The 23,753-nt window shown below is 26.7% G+C and overlaps 5 protein-coding genes and 2 long non-coding RNA genes across 11 annotated transcripts; 3 read left to right on the forward strand and 4 right to left on the reverse strand.

Moving 5' to 3' along the window:
* Window positions 1-206: 206 nt before the first annotated feature.
* LOC100869692 (uncharacterized) lies at window positions 207-2,570 on the forward strand. Of its 2 annotated transcripts, none has more exons than XM_031917371.2 (3): window positions 207-523; window positions 1,530-1,866; window positions 2,062-2,570. In XM_031917371.2, the coding sequence occupies exons 1-3, from the start codon at window positions 462-464 to the stop codon at window positions 2,269-2,271; spliced, it is 609 nt and encodes a 202-aa protein (XP_031773231.2). In that variant the 5' UTR covers window positions 207-461; the 3' UTR covers window positions 2,272-2,570. The 2 variants fall into 2 exon arrangements, with proteins under 2 accessions (XP_031773231.2, XP_086763182.1); XM_086907056.1 differs by lacking the exon at window positions 207-523 and adding an exon at window positions 573-979.
* Window positions 2,436-7,078, reverse strand: LOC100871838 (uncharacterized protein C05D11.1). The gene is made up of 14 exons (XM_086907052.1): window positions 6,895-7,078; window positions 6,523-6,764; window positions 6,262-6,430; window positions 5,997-6,160; window positions 5,378-5,896; window positions 5,037-5,291; window positions 4,743-4,916; window positions 4,412-4,651; window positions 4,154-4,334; window positions 3,831-4,083; window positions 3,572-3,758; window positions 3,288-3,431; window positions 2,894-3,204; window positions 2,436-2,758 (listed from the first exon to the last, which is right to left on the reverse strand). Exons 1-14 carry the CDS (start codon window positions 7,076-7,078, stop codon window positions 2,698-2,700), a joined length of 3,084 nt encoding a protein of 1,027 aa, XP_086763178.1. The 3' UTR covers window positions 2,436-2,697.
* Window positions 6,697-8,928, forward strand: LOC100869808 (uncharacterized). Of its 4 annotated transcripts, none has more exons than XM_086907054.1 (5): window positions 6,697-6,984; window positions 7,633-7,744; window positions 7,982-8,304; window positions 8,420-8,619; window positions 8,716-8,928. In XM_086907054.1, the coding sequence occupies exons 2-5, from the start codon at window positions 7,671-7,673 to the stop codon at window positions 8,815-8,817; spliced, it is 699 nt and encodes a 232-aa protein (XP_086763180.1). In that variant the 5' UTR covers window positions 6,697-6,984; window positions 7,633-7,670; the 3' UTR covers window positions 8,818-8,928. The 4 variants fall into 4 exon arrangements, with proteins under 4 accessions (XP_086763180.1, XP_003690132.1, XP_086763179.1 ...); XM_003690084.4 differs by having other exon boundaries at window positions 6,904-7,204; XM_086907053.1 differs by having other exon boundaries at window positions 6,915-7,340.
* Window positions 8,929-9,741: 813 nt separating this feature from the next.
* On the reverse strand, window positions 9,742-13,213 carry LOC100871959 (uncharacterized). Its single transcript, XM_012488815.3, has 4 exons — window positions 12,823-13,213; window positions 11,509-12,387; window positions 11,014-11,338; window positions 9,742-10,670 (listed from the first exon to the last, which is right to left on the reverse strand). The coding sequence occupies exons 1-4, from the start codon at window positions 12,829-12,831 to the stop codon at window positions 10,537-10,539; spliced, it is 1,347 nt and encodes a 448-aa protein (XP_012344269.2). The 5' UTR covers window positions 12,832-13,213; the 3' UTR covers window positions 9,742-10,536.
* A 4,788-nt stretch (window positions 13,214-18,001) lies between these two features.
* On the reverse strand, window positions 18,002-20,055 carry LOC116415414 (uncharacterized). The gene is made up of 5 exons (XR_015291750.1): window positions 19,822-20,055; window positions 19,119-19,456; window positions 18,857-18,961; window positions 18,522-18,768; window positions 18,002-18,435 (listed from the first exon to the last, which is right to left on the reverse strand). It is a non-coding gene; the product is annotated as an uncharacterized LOC116415414 (long non-coding RNA).
* Window positions 20,056-20,983: 928 nt separating this feature from the next.
* Window positions 20,984-22,407, reverse strand: LOC116414664 (uncharacterized). Its single transcript, XR_004225198.2, has 2 exons — window positions 22,280-22,407; window positions 20,984-21,403 (listed from the first exon to the last, which is right to left on the reverse strand). It is a non-coding gene; the product is annotated as an uncharacterized LOC116414664 (long non-coding RNA).
* Pcd (pterin-4a-carbinolamine dehydratase) lies at window positions 22,286-23,747 on the forward strand. Its single transcript, XM_012488779.3, has 3 exons — window positions 22,286-22,416; window positions 23,084-23,203; window positions 23,300-23,747. Exons 1-3 carry the CDS (start codon window positions 22,288-22,290, stop codon window positions 23,480-23,482), a joined length of 432 nt encoding a protein of 143 aa, XP_012344233.1. The 5' UTR covers window positions 22,286-22,287; the 3' UTR covers window positions 23,483-23,747.
* Window positions 23,748-23,753: the final 6 nt, after the last annotated feature.

Consider the following 23,753-nt stretch of genomic DNA (forward strand, 5'->3'; position numbering starts at 1 on the left):
TCGTTTTATATTTTGGATTTTTAAGTTATTACAAATAATTTTAAAATATGAATTTAAAAAAATTTTATATTTATTTATAAATATAAAATATAAAATATATATTCGTAAATTCATATAATCTTTTTTTTTAATTATTAGAATTTTAATTATTTCATTTTATTTTTTTTTGTACAATTGTTCTTAATAAAATTTCTTATTAGAATTTTATATTAAAAAAGTTCTCAAGTCATTAAATTATGATTGATAAATTTAATTAATAAAATATTTAATTATATCTTTTATACATTGTAATTATATATTTTAATTTTACCGCCTAAATTTGTTATAAAAATAATTTAAAATTATAAAATGTAACAGTTGAATTAGATGTATAAATTTAACTTCACCAGACATATAAGAAAAGGATTAAATTCAGCTAAATTGTTATAACAGTAAATTTTCAAGTTAAAAATTGTTTTACAATGAATTATCAATATATTTATATTATTTTTATGATTGGTATAATGTTTTGTTTAATAAAGGGGTAAGTTATTTTTAATAATAGTACACAACATCAATATATATTTTTTTTTATATAAATCTAATTTTATTTCATGAGATAATATTGAATAAATGTTTGTTTATGAAAATTAAAGAATATTTATGACATATTAATTTTATCAAAAAAAAAAATATATATTTTTTATATTTATAAATATAAATTTTAATGTTATTTTAAAATTACTTTGTTACATTTTTAATTGATTTTAATTTATGATATGTAATATGTTGAGTATCTTAAATCTTTTATTTAATATTGTTTTTAAAATAATAGTATATTAAATATTACTATAATTATTAATAGTTATAATAGATAATAATAATAATAATTAAAAATTATGTTAACAATACAATTTTTTATTGCATTTCTTATTCGTATTTATTATAACCTGTTTTCATCATCACATTGTACAAGAAATTTTCAAAAATTTATCAATTTGTAAGTTTTAATAGTAATATTTATGTTTTTTTTATTATATGTCGTAAAAAATATATTATTGTTTTATATACAATTTATATTTTAATATTTCTTTTTTGCTAAATTTTGTTTGATATCATAAATTTTTATATTTTTTTTATATAAACATATCCAACAAATAAAGCTCAGAAGAAATATTTTCTATCATTTGTTTAAGACAAAGTAACAATGATAGTTTAAAATATGAAAATTCAGAATATTTTAAAATTATAAAAAAAAGTTTAGTATTCTTATAAATAATGATATTATTCATTTGCTGCAATAGTGATATAATTTAAAAATTATAGTTTTTTAATTATTAATATAGAAATAATCATTTTGTTAATAGAGTTTTAAATGTGAAATAAGAATTTAAAATTTTAATGAATTTTAATTTTTACAGAAATTGAAAACATTTAGATTGGTTTTAAAATGGTAATTTTTATATTATGTTGTTATTGCAATAAATAAGTAATATAATAAAAATGTTTTCAAATAATCAAATTTATTTTTTATTTTTATAATTTATTAGGCATAAAGAAATACTTTTTGATTTTACAACTGTAGAAAATGTAGATAATTGGAAAGAAATATCTGACACTGTAAGAACAGTAGGAAAGTCAAAAGCTGTTTTAGCATTGCAAACAACACAAGTTTTTCAATATGCTGTATTCTTTACTCTTTTGAATCCACAACTAAATGGTGCAGGTTTTGCAGGAATACGTACAATTACTAATTTAAATTTATCTAATTTTAAAAATGTTGAAATAAATTGTCGAGGACAAGGCAATAATATTTACTATAAAGTTGTTCTTAGACACAAAGGTCTTCATTCAAATAAAGATATAACATATGAACAATTTTTCACGGTAAATTTTACTCACATTATTTTAAATTATTTTTAAAAACAATATAAAAAAATTATTAAGCTATATATATATAATAAAATAATTTTCTGGATATATTATTTAAATTATATTATTAAAATATATATTAAAAAGCTTTAAATAAAAATAATTTCCAAGTATATATTAATTTAATATAAAAATCATATTAAATCACAGGCACCAATGTCAAATATTGATTTTTCAACTGTGATATTGCCTTTGAAAAATTTTAAACCATATTATCGTGGACGAGAAGTACTTGATGTAGAACCACTAGACACTGCAAATATTACAATGTTTGGTTTACAAATGTATGGTGGAGTTTATTTACCAATTAAACAAAATGGTGTATCAGCATTAGAAGTAATAAATATATCAGCATCATAATTACTGTATGATATGAAAAATATAAATATATAAGGAATTAAATTATTTCAATAATTTTATTAATTATTGATTTTTGATTTTAAATTGAATTATTTTAATTTATGTTTTAAATAACAATGTTTTAATAACAACTTGTAAAGGAAATAAAAAAATATACACGAATATGCGAAATTTATAAAATTATTTAATTAGATTTTAAATGTATATATTTTAATCAAATTGCTAATTTCTTAATGTTATTTATGTTAATTTTGCATAAATGTAAAATTTTTTAAATAAAAAATTTTTTGAATAAAAAATGTATTTCTTCTTTTTGAATTTGTGTTCAAGTAGAAACATTGTAATATATGATTTTCTTTTAACTTTTTTGAATATTCTTCTAATTATTTATTAATTATTTTATTAATAATAATTATTATTTTAAATTTACCAGTCATTTAAGTAACTTTCTTCAAGAACATTATACGATTTAAGATCGTGATTGAATCTGTAATAAAAACATACAACATACATGTATATATATATACATGTATATATATATATATATATGTATTATAAATTGTTATAATATAATATATTAATATTAATATTAATTATATTAATGTAAAAATCATTTACTTACGTTTTAAATGCATCAACTATTTCTGGTACTTTTGATGGATGACATACAACAGTTGTTCTACACTCTTTTGGATCAAATAATGGTTTTAAATATTGTGATGCTATACGATCCATATCCTCAATTGTTACATCAGATACATGTTGTACCATTTGTTGAGTATAATCATGTGGTACATTTTTAAAATAAGACAATAATGATTGTTCTACTAAATCACCTACATTTTGTTCTTTTTCAATAATTTCAAATATTAAACAAGATTTTGCTGATTCAAAAAGTAATTTTTCCCATTTATTTTCAAAAATATGAATTTCCTATATTTAATTTAGTAAATAAATAATTCTATTTGTATTTTGAATATCAAATATTTACTTAATTATAATCTAAATATACTTACTACAATTGATTTTGCTTCTTTATAAGCTGCTATAACATTTGTAGATTTATAAAGTGAAAAATATAATAGGCCATCATTTGGTTTAGGATAGATAGCATATCCATAAGATAGACCCTGACCTCTAATGAGTTTCCACATAGGACCCTTTTGTAACATTCATATTTAAATTAAATATTAAATATAATATAATTAAATATTATTAAATTATATTAATTAAATAAATATTAAATTATATATTATATAATTATATTTCTTACACTTATATTCAATTATTATTTATTTACCTCTAATTGAGTTAAATATTTTATACACACAAGTAAAGGAGCTAGATCTGGACTCTGGTAATCACTTATACATGGACAACACTGACATAAATAGGAAGATTCTATGCTACCTAATCCTGTAACGCATCCTCTAAATGGAATTTCATCTGGAGAATTTATCAATGTAGAATCAGGAATGGCTTCAAGTCTGTACAATTATATATTTACGATTTATATGCAAATATGTAATTTGTAATTTAAATTGTATAAATAAACTAACTTAATTTTGCTTGATGTATCAAAAGTAGAAAAGTAAGTGTTCCATGGATTATAAACATTTGGTACTTGAGCAGTTAATTTATCCACATTAGTTGCCATGTATAATACCATATTTTTAGGTATTGTTAACAGTTCTCTAACTGATTCAATTTCAGATACAATTTCTTTTTGTCCTGTTTCATTATTCAAACGTTCTAGAACATTATTAAGGAATTTTTGTTGTCGTAACATACTAGATGTGTAAGGATTGCTATCTAAAAATACAAAATATTATTATTATTATTTACAATTAATAACATGTAATTTCTTGTAACATTCTTTTACCCTTATTATATATTAGTCCCTTCATCAAGTCATTTACTACTTTATTTCCTTGTCTCTTAACTTGAGCAACATCATTGACCATTTTTGCAGCTGTTATTTTCAATCTATCTGGAGTTAATTTAGTTTCATATAAAAGTTCTTTAATCCATTGTACACCTTTTTCATATTTTTCTATTTCAATCTAAAAATAACAGATATTTAAAATTATTAAATAAGATAAATATAGAAAAAAATTTATTTAATATAAAAAATTGTTACCTGAAGTATTAAAAGAGCACTATAGCTATATAATCCACATGAAAATTTTGAAGAATTAATTCCAACTCCAAGTGCAGTAGCATTGTTTGTAGTATCAGCTTCCAATTCAGCTACAATTTCTTCATATGGAATGAGTTGACCATTTCTCATTACTGGGCATTCCATTATTATTTCTAACAATAAAGGAATGTAAGGTTTATATTCTTTTTTCACATTTGAAGTATTCATAATAACAAACATCTGTAAAAGAAATATATATAGTCAATTAAATGAAATCAAGTGATAAAAAATAATAGATAAAAAAAAATAATAAACATAATTATATACATACATAAACAAAATTTGTATTAACATGATCCAAATACGTATAAAATGGCAATTTCGATACATCAAATCTAGAATGTTGTTTACTCGTTTCTGTTGTATAACTTTTAATATAGTGGAAATTGATAAGGTGAGTAGATGGTATAGGAACAGAACTCAATATTTCATCTGGTACTGGTATCTAAAAATGTATATCATTAAAATGTAAAAAAAAAAAAAAAAAAAAAATATATATATATATATATATATATATATATATATATATATATATATATATACACATGAATATGAAATTAAATACATTATTCTTAGCAATTGCTTCTTGCAATTTTCTTTCTTTCTCTTGAAGACCTTCTTTACCTAAATTTTCAATTTGTTTAGCAACACGAACTTTTTCTTTTTCAGTTAATTCATGTTTTTTTTCTAAACTGGGAATTCCTTTAACTATTACAAATGGAGGATTAATAAAATATGTTTTTAACAAATTTAACCAATAAGATTCAGGCTCAGTTTCTAATTTTCGAAAATCTTGTATTTCATTTGTTCTTTGATCCAACTAAAATTATAGAAACAAATATATCATTATTATAAAAATATTTTTGAATAAAATATATTGTGATATATTCATTTAAAAGAACTTACATCATCCTTAGAATTGCCATAAAGTGCATATCCAAAAAGCATATGTGCAACTGAATCATGAGGTTCATTTTCTAAACAACTCAAAGTTTCAAGAATACGTCTATGAACAACTGTTTTCATTCGTTTCATATCAATTCCTTTTTCATACACATCATTCAGTACTTTTAACAATTGATCTTTTATCAAAGGTATTTTTAATTTTGGTACACTTTCAAATTCAAGACATAATTCAGATATTGTATATTTAGGATAAGAATAACCAACATTACTAGCATATGCATCATCAATTTCAACAAATTCTTTTTGCACTGGACTAACTGATGTATCTGTGAGATATTTTAAAAGTAATGTACAACCAATAAGATCATACATTTTATTATTAATAGAAGATCCTCTCCATGCAACATTCACTATTCCATTATCTTCATTATCACAAGGATAATATACATCTACATCAACAGTTTTAGTAAGAGGTGGTATAGGATTTTGCCAAGGTCTTTTAAAGAAACTTCTATTTCCCTAAAAAATTTGTTACTTTTTGACTATGTTATATAAATAGTAAAAAATTTAAAATAAATTACAATGAATGAAACTTAATAGCAAATAATTTTATATATACTTTTGCTATTATTTTCTTTTCTATGGTTTGTAATGCTTTAAATACATCTGCATGTTTCACTTGACCAGCAATTACTATTGTTAAATTCTCTGGCCTATAAAATTCTTGATGGTATTCTCTAATTTTTTCATTATTAGTACTTTCTCTTAAATTTTTTAATGCTCCTGAAGAAAATATAATATTTTTCTTTTAAAAACAGTAATATATATTATTTAATATTTCTATTTTGAGATTGTAAAATTTTTAAAAAATTATATATTTTTACCTCCTACATTAGATTTGTAACCACATCGTCCAGGAAAAAGTGCTCTTATCTGTTCCATGTATACCAAATATTCTCCTGTAGCTTCTTTCCCTTGCATTTCACAATAAACTACACCTGCATCTTCGCCTTCACCATTAACATGATGTATTTCAGTAAGAAAAGCTGCATCCTAAAAAAATAAATCTTTATTTTATTATTTTATAAATATTTTACATATATAATATAAAATACTAAAAATTTATAATATATAATATATTATACCGTAAGTAACGGGTAAAGTATATGATCTAAATATATAGGCATTAAAGATAGAAATCCTTCACTCCCAGCAGTTATCATAGTATAAAAAGTAGAATCAATTTGTGTTGCAGCATTGGTACCAGATGCTAAACATCTATTGGCCAATAAGTCCAAAACACCTTTGTATGGATAATCCTCACTACCCAGGAAAACAAGGTGTTCCAATGTATGAGGTAGTCCATCATCATCATGTGCCTCAGTAGCTAAATTTATAAAAATAGATACATCATGTATATATATGTATATATAATATGTATATAATATATATATAAAATAATAATATAATATAAACACTATATTAAAATAAAGAAATATAAAAACAAAAGAAATTACCAAGACAAAAGTAACCATTTACAACAGGTCCCTCAACATCTGCAATACAAACAGTAATTCCAGTATCTCTGGATTTATAAATATGTACCGGTATTGTATCATTCGCTTTTATTGAATATATAAAGTCAAATGCTCCCATGTTTTCTCTTGGTGAATTATCTACCGGCGCCATGTTATATCTCATTAAATTTCTGCTAACTTTAAAACTTTTTAAAAGCGACACCAATATTTAAATTTTTATATCTGAAGAAATGTATAAAACAATCGACAAATTATTGAAATTGTCAAGAGAGCATCAGAAGTCAAAGATGTACATATATTTCGAATAATACTTTGATTAAACTTCACTCTGGGATATTTAAAATTTTGAATTCTTTTTATAATTTTTGACTAGTAGAATCGAAAAATATCAATCTTAACTACCGGAATTCATTAGTTTAAAAATTGTATGTATGTCACGTTTTTAAGCTATTTTATGGGTTACAAGATGCCATGTTAATCTTTTGCACAATCCGATTGGACAATAAAAGCATTTGTACGCGTCAAATTCGAATTTATTTTATTTTCAATTTATGTTTTTATATGTATCTTCAAATTCATTTATGTATTTATATGTATTTTCAAATTCATACAGATAGATAGCGCTATAGTATTATTTGTTTTTTTTATCTATTTCTTTATTGCATATTCAAGTATTTCATTGCATTGATACTAATACTGATTGCGAGTTTAACCTAGATCCAGATGCAAAATAAACAAAGAACCAGGTGACAGTTATGGCAAGATATTCTAGTGAATCAGATTCAGATCATAATAGCAGATATCGACGAAGACGTAGTAGAAGATCTAGGTAAATAATTTAATCCTTTTCAAATTTAAGTGATATAATATATAACATAATATACATGCTTTACCTATTTATATTTTATCTTGTATATTATTCTTATTTATTTTTTTTTCCGTATTTTACTTCGTTGATATAATTTTAAATATAAAAATATATTATAATTTCCATTAATATATTTAATATCACATTGACATGAAAAACTTAGTTACAAGAAATATATTTATGATATCAAATTTTCAGATCATCTAGTTCAGATTCTAGCGATTCATCTCCTCATAGAAAAAGATCATCCAAACATTCAAAAACAAAACGTAGACATCGCTCTCATTCGAGAAGCAGAGGCAGAGACAGAGATCACAATCAAAAGAGTTATAAAAGTTCTAGAAACAGTAGTTCAAAAGGAAGAGAAAGACACAGATATCATTCTAGATCTAGATCTTCAGATTGTTCAAAAAGAAAAGCTAGATCTATTTCAAGAGAAAAATCTGGAAGTCGTTCGAGTAGTTCACAATCTAATGTGAAAACTATTGTATTTGAAAAAACTAAAAATATTTTAATAAAAGGTGAAAATCATCATTATATTATATTATATTATCTTTATTTATATAATTTAGAATATCGCATTAATGTAAATTTATAGTTAATCATATTAATCTAACGCCAAATTATTTTTTATAGATGATTTCCCAATCGAACCTCGTTTTAAAGAAGGTGTATTAGAGGAAATTAATTCCGAAGGTTTTACACCCAAACAATTTTCATCTAATACAAAAGAAAAAAAGTTTAAGAACATTGTTATAGATATTAACGCAGATACTATACAAGTTCCAACAGTGGCTGAAATTCCTAATGGAACAGAGAGTATCTTTCATTCATCGGTAATTATTTTTTTATTTTTTATATATACATATATAATAGATAATATAAGTGAATATTATATATTATATTTTATTTTCAAATGCTTTTTGTTTCAGATAATGATCGATCAAGAAGCAAGATTCGATAAATGGGTGAAAAAATTATACACTCTTAGACAAAAAGCTATAGCTGATTTAACACATTCAAATGTGACTTGATAGATGAATAATTTAATTTCGTTAAAATTGATCAAATAAATAAATGCTGTTAAAAAAATGTATTTAATCATATAAGTTAAATTAAAAAAATAAATAAGAAATATTTTATAATTATATTTTACAATTCCTATTTTTTTTATAATATTTTATGAATCTTATAAATATTCTTAAAATATTATTTTTTAGAATTTTTTTAAAACTATTTCTTCAGTTTCAATTTATATTCTTTAATTTGAATATCAAAAACATATTTTGAAAATATTCAAGATATCTCTTGATCTTCAATTCTTATTGATCTATCTTATACTTGTTAAAGGCAATCAAGAAATGGCATTGATATTTATTTTTTATCATATCATATGTGTTTCATTGTGGCAAAAATTGCGCTAATTCCAATTTTTTATTTTATCTTTGTCTATTATTTACTCTCTTTGTTTATATTGATTTTGTGCAAAATTTATGCATTCAAGAGACGACACTTCGGTATTCGATTATCTTTATCATTATTTAAAATAAAAATATATATAAAATATATTATGGTATATAAAATATATATATATATATATATATATATATATATATATATATATATATATATATATAATAGTAATAGAAAATAATATATAAGTACTGATGCAATAAAAATAATCGAAAAACGGATCGAAATAAGCATTTGATTTATTATACGTGTACTTACACATATTTTTGAAAGGAAATGAAAGGAAATGAATAAGAATCTTTATCAATATGGCAATTATATTACAAATAAGCGATTAATATAATAATATTATTAATATTATTAGTTAATTCGCATATATTAATAATTTTATAAGTATTCAGATATTTAAAATTAATAATCGTATAGTTATATTATAAATTTTACGTTTACATAGCGTGAAAGGTATAAGTAAAAGACTGAACACATTATGGCCTACCGCAATTTTTATTTATGCGGACGTTTCTTACTACAGCTACATTTTAAACATTGCTAAATATACATATAGTATGATAAATAGTAATAAATATAAAATATATCTTAACAAACATTAAAGATTAGCATATATCTGGTAACGGTTATAAAGTTATAGATAAATCAAGGAATATTCAAGGACAAATGCTTATTTCGAATATTCTTTCGAAAAACAGAAATATTATAATTAAATTGCAAATGTTAACATAATGCTAATAAATTAATTTACGAGTTTTATCATATATATTGAAAGAAAAAAAAAAGAAAAAGAAAAAAATTTGTATTTGCTAAATCGAATAAACGGTCTTATTAGTATTATTACCATTTACATATATTCCATTATAAATGTATATATTGCGAAATTGTATGTAAATAATATCTAATAATATCGTTTATTTTTAATTGTAAAAGCATTAACTTCGAGGTCTTTATGTATATCATACGAATAATTTTATACTAGGAAAGATACTGCGTCTGAAACAAACGAAGCATTGCAATATTCGTTTTCAACGTTAAACGAATGATGATTTTTTTTATTTCTATCGTCGTTTAATTGAAAATATCCTAAAACGATCAAATACATTAGACATCGACATAAAAATTCGATTCGCCTAAAATAATTATCGTTCCCAATACAACTGTTTCTACCGTTCCAGACAGAAACTATCCTGTGCGTTATAATAAACGTTGCCCCATGTATTCCCTTCTTGTAATACGCGCAATATATGTTGTTACACCTAGATAAATATTTAATATTGGTATCCTCCATTAGCTGCGACATCGCCACCATTTCCAGATGGATATCCTCCATTACCATTGCCACCATTGTTTCCGTTTCTGTATCCACCATTCTCGCCACCTGGTCTTGTGGATGGATATCCTCCTGTGAAATGAAATTATATCTATTATATTTATATAAATATTGATACCGTTGCTGATAGAGAATGAAGATAGAGAATAAAAGATACATATGTATACGTGAAAATAAAATAATATAACAAGATATTGGAAAAGTTTATATTACAATCGTGATATAGATTCTATAGATATTCTATTTAGATATAAATTAATTAACATCGAAGATGGTCAGAATTTTTACAGATATAATTTAAATTGTTTGTTCGTGAATGAGAATCGGGTAATATGATTAAATAAATGAATATTTTTAACAACGAGCATTTTAATTGACGATTAATTAAAAAATAGATATCGCATCATAGATATACCATCACTAAAGTCAGATCCGCCGTTTGGCCTTCCCGATGAATAACCATTACCTCCTGGTCCACCAGTTGGATATCCATTATCTCCACCATTACCTCCTGGTCCTCCAGATCCATATCCTTGAGAATTTGCTTCACCTTCGTATCTAATTTGAGGTTTAAATCCATCTTGATCAGCTTCGTATTCGACGATTTGTTTTCTACCATCGGGAAGCAGAACATTGAACTCTCCCTGTGCACGATCTCCATCTCTGCTTTCTGTATGGCCATAATCAGCTCCAGATTGCTCGTCTTTCACTTCATAAGAGAATTCGTATTTCGCAGGCTCCTAAATTGATATTGAAAAATATAAAAATAAGAATAAAACATATAAAGATGATAAAAAACAAAGAGAATCGTTATTTTTCGCTTATATTATAACTTTTGTTAGAAATCGAAGATAATATTGAAAATGACTTATCATGATATATATTATAATCATTGAGAATAGGGACTCACATTATTTTCATCTTGTCCATAACCTGCTCCATTACCGTCACCATTACCACCGGATGGATAACCACCATTGTCTCCATTTGAGCCTCCAGAAGGATAACCACCGTTACCACCACCATTTCCACCCGGTCCTCCCGAAGGATATCCACCATTGCCACCGTTTAATCCTCCATTAGGATATCCACCATTACCACCATTATTCCCATTTCTGCCCGGTGCTCCATAAAGTCCCCCAGGTCTTCCTCCGTTTCTTTCAGGCGTACCATAGCTTCCCGATGGTCGTCCTCCATTTCCACCATTTCCACCGTTTCCACCGTTTCTTCCTGGTGGTCCATAGAGGCCGGACGGACTTCCATTTCCACCATTAAAACCATTTCCATTTTCCGGAGGACCGTAGCTGCTCGATGGACCACCGCCACCGAATCCATTTTTCCCGTTGCTTCCACCAGCGAATCCATTTCCTCCACCAGGTGCTCCATAGCTGCTGGACGGTCTTCCCGCTCCCGGACCTCCATTTCCACCGAGTCCATTCGACGGTGGCCCATAAGAATTGGAAGGTTGACCACCACCGAAACCATTTCCTCTACCATTCCCATTTCTTCCACCGTTCGAGCCAGGTCTTCCATTACCAGAACCATCGCCGTTGTAACCATTTCCACCAGTAGGTACTCCGTAACTATTGGATAGACCGTTTCGACCATTATCGCCTCCTCCGATCCCGTTCTGCCCGTCGAAACCAGGTGGTCCGTATGCGTTGGACGGTCCTCCGCCTCCTCCGCCATTACCATTCCCGGGACCACCACCGCTAGGTGGCAGATACGAGTTGACCGGTGGTTCGGAACGTACCAAAGTGAGGGCTAAAACGAATACCGCTAATCCAATCTGCAAACACGAACGAAATTTGAATGGATGATTTGATTGCTCGCTCGATTAAAAATTGGTTATCTCACGCGATTAGATAGATAGAAAGAAAAAAAGAAAAATTGGAATCGAGAAAGGATTATTTTGGAAATCGGAGAAGATTAAACGAAAGAATTTTTATATCGGAAGACATTTCGAAACGGAATATCATTTAATCGTTTCTCTTAGAACGCTACGATACGATAGATAAAATTTCTCCGGTATTTCCGGACAATGTCGAATTTAGAATGAAAGGAGTAATATCTCTCGCGTTGAGCAACATTGACGACGCAGAATAGCATTCCACGATGTACGAAACAATCCTCGCTACGCGCTTCTTTCTACTCTCCTCGATGCTTATATCAGTTGCAACAGATATAATTTCCCTCCTATCTCTCTGGATGCAAGTTTTCTCACCTTATACATGGCGAATGAATCGGTGTGTCTTTCCGTACAACAATAAATCTTGATCACCGACTTTTTCCCTCGTTTATCCTTGAGAAGGTGAATCTCTGGATCACGCGAGGTGCTTCACCACCGCAAGCCTTTCGGATTCTATCTTTTCTGGCTATGCACACCTTCCACCTTCCTTGGATGGTGTCGAGAGAATGACAAAGTTTGGTTCTAATCCGCTTTATATATCCCAGGATTCATCCGTGTTTCTAGATCACGGTTTGGTACAAGCCGTAGGTATGGGATTTACAGCAAGGCACCGGTGTAACTGTGTCACACGGTGGTGTTGAATCAGTCGGTGACGGTAGTGATGGTGAGCGAAGAAGAAGAAGAGTGGGACCGCACTAGCAGCCACCTAGAGCCATGGATTCGTTCCATATTTCACGGGTTACGAATCCTATATCGTAACGCAATGCGGCGCATCATTAACTCGGAGCATCATCGCTCCTCTCATGCTCGATCCTCTCTCGCGTCGGATCGCGAGAGCGGGAACGAACAAGGATGCAGGACTTGGCAAGGATACGAACCTTCTAAGGATGCCAATTCGGACCGCTCGTCTTCGTTAACCGGCTTGATTAATACCTCTCCTCTACCATATTCGAATTTCGAAACTTTCACGAAATTGTTCGACGCTTTGCCGATTCTTCCATTGAACAACAACCCGGCGAATGAGACATTAAGCAATGGTTAAGCGAGCGAGTGTACTAATTACGAAGGTAACTATCTAATTAAGAGGCAGAACGCGTTGTTTAACGCGTGGTAAGGAACGATGATTGATCGGACGGTTTTGCTCGCTGATTAATTATCCGGTAAATTCGAATCTTTTTTAAGCGTCCAAGCGCGAAGCTGAGGTATCGAAGTTGGGGTGCAACCGCGTCCTCGCGTATAAATTGCGTTTCGATTATGCAACATGTAACGAAACATCTTCTTATTTATATACTTGTTACATATATGATGATATTATCCAGCGATCAATATATCGCAATAAGTATTCGGAAAGATTGAAAAAACGAAACCGAACGATCCGCTTAAACGATATAATTATAAATCGTTACGAATCTCTCGTGATTCGTCGTTGATGAGTCAAAAAGTCGGTTTTTTGACTTATATTTTTGCCTCGAGGATAAAATGGGAATTTAATCGATGACGAAACACGAATATCGGGAGTCGAGAATTTCGGGAAAGAGTTTTGTCAATCTCTCCTTCGGGTATCCGAAAGGATGCGTCGCGTTCTTCGCGATCATCAATCTAATTTCGCAATCGATAGATAGATAAGTAACGCCCGATGGGTTTGATACAGACCAATTTTTACATCGCGTAATAATACACTTTCCTCCTACTTTCGATTTCGCAATAACGGATTGCCATAACGGGTTGGTCCATTAACGTTCGCTTTATGTTCGCATCGTTTCTTTTTTTTCTTTCTTCTTCTTTTTTTTCTTTTTTTTCTTTTTACACCGATGAGCTATTACTCTTACCGCTCGATCGAGCATTTAGATCGCGAAAGATAAAATTAATCGTGACAAATATAACAACCGATAAAGGGAAAAATCAATTTTATTAAATTTTTCGCTTCGAGTCGTAATCGTTCTGAAAAAATGTGGAGAGAATTCAATAAACGAGTAATAGATTTTATTCGCATGTTGGATGTTCAATCGTGTAAAATTTATACACGATTACGTTACATATTGTTCAAGTTTGTTTCTTCGTTTTCACAAATGGGTTTGACGAAGATCTTTAGGTCATTTTTTTCACGATCGAAACGAGAAGAAGAAACGAGGAAAAAAAGAAAGAAGAATCCATCTATGTTCACGAATATCTATATATAAAACGAAAGATTGTATAAAAAGTTAGATCGCGTAATTCATCGCGTAGGGAAAACTTGAAAAGGAGAGATGGCAATTAAACCTATTATGTCCCATGCGGTTAAGGCAACGAAGCGACGCGACGCGTCGTGCTTTCAGTCACCGAGACTTTCCCATGCGTTTTTACAAAGTGCACGTCATTGAAACACGAAGGGGTTAAGAACATCGCTGCTTAAAATGCACATACGCGAATTCTGATCGACCGATCGAATTCATGCATCTTAATCGTATCTTTTACCATACACTTATGGCCGCACAAATGAAAATGATTCAACACGATATTGTATCGATATCGATCAAATTGTACGAATCAGTTTTCAGCAATTTAATCATCCAAAATCGATTTTAATCGAATTTTAATCGAATACGTAAAATTATCGTATTTTTAATTCAGTTTCATATTTAAAGAAATTATATTACAAGAATCGTTATTATAAAAAAATAGAAATAAAAAAGGGATAAACTTCCATATTACATCCATGCATAGAAGAAAGATATATGAAAAAAATGAAATTTGAATGTTGAAATATGAAAATTTTACAAATAAATGATCGGAAATAAATCCTTCGAGACTTGTGCTTCCGATTCTTGTGATTGAAAGATCTCTAATCTCGATTTACGATCGAGGTGTATGATCCATTGAAAAAAATTAAATCAAAGCTTGATCGGTTTAATTATTCAGGTAATGTAAATAAAATTATATGGAATTGAAATTAGCAGGGGACGCGAATATACGAATTCAACTGTCCAACGTGTACACACGCTCATATCCTGGATGCAGAAAGTTTGTGCAATCGGTGAACTCGTGCTGAATACAGGTGGTGGCAACGTGGGATGTTGGTTAAGATAGGGATACATTATGCAAGATTGCGTCACGGGTTTATTGTATCAGCACCTCATCGTACACGAGTAAGATAGCGCGTCGGGTATCTAAGATTTTTACGATCGGAGGATTTATGGTGTTGGCGAATCCTGAAATTCGTCTTAATCGGTTTAAAACAGTTTCGATTGTATCACGGCCGTGTCCGTTTTATTATAGCTACATCGGCCACGGTTTCGGCCGTTACTCGGAGGAATCCTCTCTGTTCGTGCATAAATCGCATCGCGCAACCAACGACGGTGCCAACCGACTGTTCACTTATTTAATAAATGATCGGGGGAGGGGGGCGAGGGGGGAGGAGGCCAACTGTTTTTACATTTGATAAAACGGATGCCATGCTGGCGTTGATAGATCGCATCGTTCGAAATTTACTCACGGAATTCGATCAAACGATAAGAATAAGATCACAAAGACACTTATCTTCTCGTGATCGAATGGAATCGATACGATTAATACGATTTCTCGTTAAAAACGTATTATGAACGCGTTCCATCTTATCGTGTTACTTATCGTGCCTTATTTCGAAATTAAAAAAAAAAAAAAAATAAATAAATAAATAAACGCGAACAAAGATAAACGAAGCGACGAATGGTTGAATTAATAAACTTGAGAAACTTGCTTAATAATTTTTTTCGATGATTATCCAGTGGACAAGTGGTAGCGCATCAACGAAGAAAGATGGCAAATTAGTTTCGGAGATAAGCATTACGCAAAGCAATTGCTCGCTACGCTACGTATGCCGCCCGATTCTTCTTTCTTCTTACTTACGATGTTACGAACGTTAACGAGTTATATCCCGTCGTGATTATTAAATCATATCCTAGTTAATTTTTTTCTTCGCTTTTACTTTTATACGAGGATCTTATTTCACCGGTGTTTTTTCATCTTGTCTCAAAATTTTCACTCACTCAAAATTATTATATTTACATCTCTATGTATTCCTCTATGTATCCTATATATGCAAGATATTATTCATGGATAAAAAAAATAACGATGATTAATTGTCAATTGAGAAATATTGAAATGAGGGGAGTGTGAAATAGGAATGGTAACGAATGAAAGATAACGAGGAGAAGGAAGAAGTAAGGGATAAAGAAATACATCGAAGAAATACAGATATATGTATACGGATGGGAAGAGATATACGATATACGATAATATATCGTATATATATCGAAATATATGATATATCACAATTGAGGAGATTCCGATAACTAAGTAATTATCTCGATATCTTTCTCTTACGATTTCGCAAGATTAATTTCATTTGATCAAAAATTATTGCGATCTCGTTAACAAAATGTTCCAAAAATGTTCTCACTCGATAATTTGTTTAAAATTCAGAGATGGAAAAAACTAAGATATACATTTCCACGTACACTGGTACATCGTAACGCGAAACATTCGTGTCGTTCGCGAATAATTCAACCCCTGTTCCTGTTATTTATGCAACTTGAATGATCGGTTATGCAACAAATAGAGAAACATATCCGTGGCGCGGCATGATAGTCTAAAAGGACAGATCGCACGTTTACAAATTTAGCAATTCAAAATACGTTATCAAGCTATCACGATCGATCGAAACGAGAGTGATAGTTTATCGGTGGATAGACGGCATGTTATAATGGGATGCGATCCGTTCTAAACTGTGGCCATTTATTCCGATGAATCAGAGCGTGCTTTCTCTGAGTGAGCAAACGCGATATACATATACCGACGATTCGATGTACCGGTATATAATCGAGAAGTTTCACCACTTCTCTATTTGATCTGTGAAAGTGTTGTGGAGGCCTGTGTTGTTGTGTCCGAAGATGAGCGCTCGTGCTACAGTTAGGTAATGTTCTTTTGCCCGATCTAATTTACTGTCCCTACATCGATCTACAACTGTCTCGCTGAATTGCAACATTCGCGCCGTTAACGATGCAATGCGCTCATACTTTTCATATATAACGCGATCGGGATCGCTTATTACCGGTTAACGCGCCGCTGTCCTTAAGAATCTTGTCGATTCTCTTTTGTCGTATCTATTCTCTTCTTATTATTCCTCATCACATTTTCTCAACATTTTCATTTTCAAAATAATTTTATAATTTTTAAAATTAATAATTACATACTTTTCTTCAACGCATTTTAGATAAGAGAAAAATCTTTTTAAAAAATCTTTTTACATGCGTTGGAAACGAAATAACATTATAGAAAGAATATTGTGTATTATATATATTATATATATATATATATATATATATATATATATATATATACAGACTGTTAAAGGAAAAACATACAGTTAGATTCGATGAATTATAATATCTAATTAAATTCTAAATTTAAAAATAGTTTGAGCATTGAAAAAAGATTGAAATTATGTAAATATGTACTTGCATTAATGATATTTTAATTTTACGTTGCGTGTTGGATTTTATTTAAGTAACATAAATGTAAAATTATTTAAATACAAATTATTTAACAAGATTTTAAAGAAATTGTTTATATGAAAATAATTTTCAAATTTTATCATATATGTATTTTATTTTCCTGAGAAAATTACGTCGTTAAAATCGTGATTAAAAATCTATTAAAAAATTCTGTAAATTTTAAATTATTCTCGTATAATTGTAATTATAATATAAATAATTACATTACATATATTATATATATATATATATTTTTTAGAATTCATAAAACTATCTATCGCACAGTTAAACGCTTTGGCAAAATCTTCCAAATTAAACGATCGATCAATCACTCTCAAACTATGCGATTATGACACATCAGACTTTGCATTTTTTATTATACTTTTTTTGTCATTATCAACTGTTTCCAGTACCATAACTGTAAATCAAATTTTTAACATTAATATTGTATATTTATATTGATATGTATATGATTTTCATCGTTATTGTCATTGTTATTATTACCGTCATTGCCACTATCACTATCAATATCATCTTCGTTATCCCAATCATCACCGGTCTCATCATCCTTGTCATTCCGTTCATAATCACATCTTCATCATTATCATTTTCATTATAATTACATTTTCATTATCATTTTATTTATTATTTTCATTTTCATCCTTGTTATAATTTTCATTTTCGATATAAAATACATATCATTATTATTATCCTTCATTTTTCCTATTCACTCATTTCCATAGATTTAATACTGTTAATTTATTTTTCGATGATTTTTCGATCATTTTTTTTCGTAATTGCTAATATTATAAGATATCTAAGAAATCATTCTTACTTACCAAAATCTTTATATCGTTGGATAAGGCAAATTGATCGTTTTCTTCATTTTATTTTTCATTAAAATTTTCATTCATATCAAGTGGTTCTTTTATTAGATTCGATACCTATTATAAATTTAAAAGATATTGCACGATATTATCAATATTATCAATAATGATGCCAAATATAAATATCATTAAAATTATCATCTATGAATCATGATGTTGATTCGAAGATTTATTATTAAACAATAAGATTATTTTATATTGTTTGATTACTTACATAATATATATCATTCATATCATTTTAATGAGACAGTGAAAAAGAAAAGTAATAATAAGTGTAATAAAAAATGATCTCTCTCTCTCTCTCTCTCTCTCTCTCTCTCTCTCTATATATATATATATATATAAATGAAGTAATTTGCAGATTTCTCTGATATGTAAAACATATCAAATCCATTATATACATATAAAATCCATTGTGGTTGTTGAATTAATATATTTTATATTTACGGAAAACGAAAAATCCTTGATTTTCTTGATGATAAGCAATGATAATCATATCACGTACATATTTACATTTTGTATTGATTCAGTATAACATCTTCATTCGCATAACTTTAACAAAAATGAAATAATGCTACGTATTATAACAATGTATATAGTGTATTTAAGAATATGTTTAACAATATGTGTATGAATATATTTAAAAATATGTCGTGGAATTCATTACATTAACTAAAAATATATATATAATAAATCGCATTTATATTTGGATATTATTCTTCTATGATATTTACTTATAATAATAAGTAAATGATTGGATTGCTATTTTAAAATTACTTTTTTTTTTTTAGATATCAAATTATTTTTTTTTAATAGAATCACGTGTGATTTATATTTTTTGATAGATATGTTGATAGATTGCATATCATTGTTTATGAAATCCTACTAAGCTATTTATAATATTAATTATTACTTACTTTACGAGTTTCTTGTTACAGAATATATATATAAATATTCGGATTCAAATTGTTTTTCGATATAAATGCCCATTTTAACAAGTACTTACTTATATCTAAATATTATAGAATTATAATATACGATTCTTTCTTTTGATCCTGTAAAATATTTACGGAATTATATTTACAATACATTTAGCCTATAAAGCAAAGATCAGCGCCATCTCGCGTTTGGATCCTGGAAGCTTCGATTCGTTAATAGGAACATAGAATACGTAAGGAGGTATTCGTGATGTCATAAATAGAGAAGAAGATTCAAACGCGAGATGGTGCTGATCTCCTTTTTTCGATCTTTATTCTTCGTTAGAAATTTACAGAATTAGAGAAAGGAATTAGGATAGGATATTAATTATTATTTAAAGATTTTATCATATAATTCGGAATACCGCAGAAGAAGAAATAATAAAGAAAAAATATTCTCGGGAAAAGTAAATATACTTGAGAAATATATTGTATATGTAAAATATGCTATATATAAATAAATAAATGTTTCAATATAAATATATTATTTTTTTAAGTTAGGTTATGAACATTTATATAATTTTATGTATTATTTTTCATATTTTGTTTTTTTATATATCGTATACATGTTCCATAAAGATATTTATATATATTTTTTTTTCTCTATATCATATTTTCAAATTTTATAACGTATATATTTTTATATTTTGTGTGTGTACATGTGTGTGTGTGTTTTATATTATATAGTTTTGTAATGTTTTGGAATGTTTAAAAAATATAAAAGAATATATAAAACAGGTTACTATCTCATTTCTTTTTCAATTATATGTATATAATATCTCTTGGTACAAAATTGTAAAATTAAACAAAAATTTCGATTTTGTGTTAGAAAAATATATCCTAAAAAGAATTTATACGCAAAATATTTATAATTGTAATAACAGAGATTCATGTTTTATAAATTATGTACACATATGATTCATGTACATTAAATATTATAATTTTGTTTTATGAGATATGGTTAGAAAAAAGTAACACATGAAATTTTTCTATAAACCTTTGATATTAAAAATTTTTATCTAAATTTTGCAATTTTTTATTAAGAGAACATAATTCAAAAGAAGATGACAAAAATATTTCTAATATTTTCAAAAATACAAAATTTTTTTACAAGATTATTTTTATTTTCTTCCTAAAATTCTTATATTACAATATGTGATTTTGATATCTGAATTTTCCATTATATGTATAAACATTTCGTTTATATTTCTACGACGTGATATACAGATTATATACGTGATATACAGAATTTAAAAAATTTCTGCGTTCAAAATCATCAATTCATTGATGCAATTTAATGTCAATTTTTTGTATTGTTTTAACCTCAATTTATGTATATCTTGATCGTCCACTTCTTGTCACTATCAAACTTAATTAAATTATTAAATTATGTGAAAGATACAGAGGATGGTGGAAGAAACGGTAGCATCTAGATATTCCAACATCTGAGCGAAAGGGCTGCGCAATTTTATTTTTCATCCACGAGTAAGATAACGTGTGTAGCTCTAGAATGCACTCCAATCTGAAAATATATTGCACAAATATATAATACATGTTAACAACATTGCATTGCAGGTTATAGACGATGGTAGAAAGATAGTTAAAGACTGAATATCCGTGACAGGAGAGAGTAAATCTGAACTGTAGTCTGTTACTCGGTCATGGATTGCTTCGAAACTGACACGATACAATAAATGAAATAAGATTCATTGATTCATCGAACGACAATTGAACTTATGCGTAAATTTATTGAGCTTAATTATATAATTTTTAATAAATAAAATAAAAAATTTACAAAAATAAATTTCAACAATAATATATTTCAAATAAACCGCTTTTTTCTAAAACTGAATAGAGATTCTTTGTAAATAATATATATATATATATGTATGTTTGTACATATACATTAATTCGTTTAGTGATTTTTGAAAAAAAATTATAAAAATTATATAATATATAATCTTAATCTTAAAATTATTAAGAATTAAAAAGAATTAACACGTTACGATAATATTATAAGTATATATATATATATATATATATATATATATCATATTTTTTCTTAATTCAAAATAAAATTCATTGATAAGGTTATGTTAATGTTATGTTAAAATAAAATATAATTTTGTTTTTTTGAATTTCACAGAATTTCAAAAAATTATATTATAAAAGGAAATAAAAATTCAAAAATTATATTAATATCTTATTAAAATATATAATACTGAAATTATATAAATATATGTATTATTATCATATATAATAGAAAAACTTGATAAAATTATATTTGATATTTTTTATAAAAAAATTTTTAATAATAACTTATTATATAATAATAAGATATTTATTTTATAATAAAGTTTTTCGATATAATTAAAAAAAAAAAAGAAAGTATACATACATTAATCTATGTCGATTCTTATGCGCATGCGATTTATGAATGGTGGGGAAATGATATTTTCCCTTCCTCGGGAAAAAATATTCCATATTTTTGGTCACAGAGGAATATATACTCCTATTTTAAAAAAAGGAAAAATGGTAAGATTATTATAATATATTCATAAAATAGAATACATTTTTATTTTTTATAATATATGAAAAATAAAATATTTAATCATTATTTCAGTATATATATATATATGTAAAAAGTTTTAAAATTTTTTTTTCAATATTTCACGATTATTAATTTTAAAACTATTTGATAAATTTTCAAATTATTATTGTTGATTTTACTTATGAATTCTTCTATTAGTTTAGATAAATTATTAATATATATATTATATATTATAATTTGTATTGTTTTTGGGCATAACAACAAGTGGTTGAAATTTCAAGAAATTTCCATATACAAATAACTTTTTTATAATTTTTTATAATTAAAATGATAAAAAATGAAATTTCGATTAATTGTAATTAATGAATTAAAATGATAAATATAATTTTCTATTTACACAGAATTTGTTATATGTAACAAAATGAAAAAAACGATCGAATTCCTAATCGTATCGATCTCGTATTCTCGTTATCGTGATATATGTCAAGCGAAATATTTTTCATTGTTATTATTTTAATTTTGCCAAATAACAATGAATTATTTAAATTTAGTCTTTTTTTAGTAAAATTTATTTTGATTTTAACAGTATTATATTTAAAAAATATTTTATATCAAGTTAAATTGTATAATATTTTTCAATAATTTTTTCAGGAAAAACTTACTCAAGAAGAACGAGAGAAAGATTTGAAACCATTATTATTTAACAATTGGTCTGTGCAACAAGATAGAGATGCTATTTACAAAGAATTTTTATTCAAAAACTTCAATCAGGTATACTGTCATATTAAGAATGCATTTTTATAATTAAATATTTAATATTATCAAAAATTAAATTATTATTCATCTTTTATACGTTTATATTGGTAGGCATTTGGTTTTATGACCAAAGTTGCATTGCAAGCAGAAAAAATGAATCATCATCCTGAATGGTTTAATGTTTACAATAAAGTAAACATTACTTTATCTTCTCATGATGTAAATGGTTTATCACAAAGAGATATTAAACTTGCATCTTTTATAGACAAGGTTGCTAAAATGGAAGAAAACTAAAATTACGAATATATGTATAAATAAAAATTAATAATAATAATTATATATTAATTTTTTAAATATTTTTATGAATAATTAATTAGAAATGTTGTTCTGTTGTTATAAAATTTATGATAATAGATATTATTTTATGTATTTATTAATATATAAAATAATTATATAATTATATAATTACTTATAAATTAGATTTACATAAAATAATTAATGTTTATTATGTTAATAAAATTTATGTTATTTAAAATAATAAAAATTTTCATAAATATTATTTAAG

The sequence above is a fragment of the Apis florea genome, unplaced genomic scaffold, assembly GCF_048593485.1.
Source record: "Apis florea isolate Af1SG1 unplaced genomic scaffold, ASM4859348v1 contig_24_pilon, whole genome shotgun sequence".
Taxonomy (NCBI): Eukaryota; Metazoa; Arthropoda; class Insecta; order Hymenoptera; family Apidae; genus Apis; species Apis florea.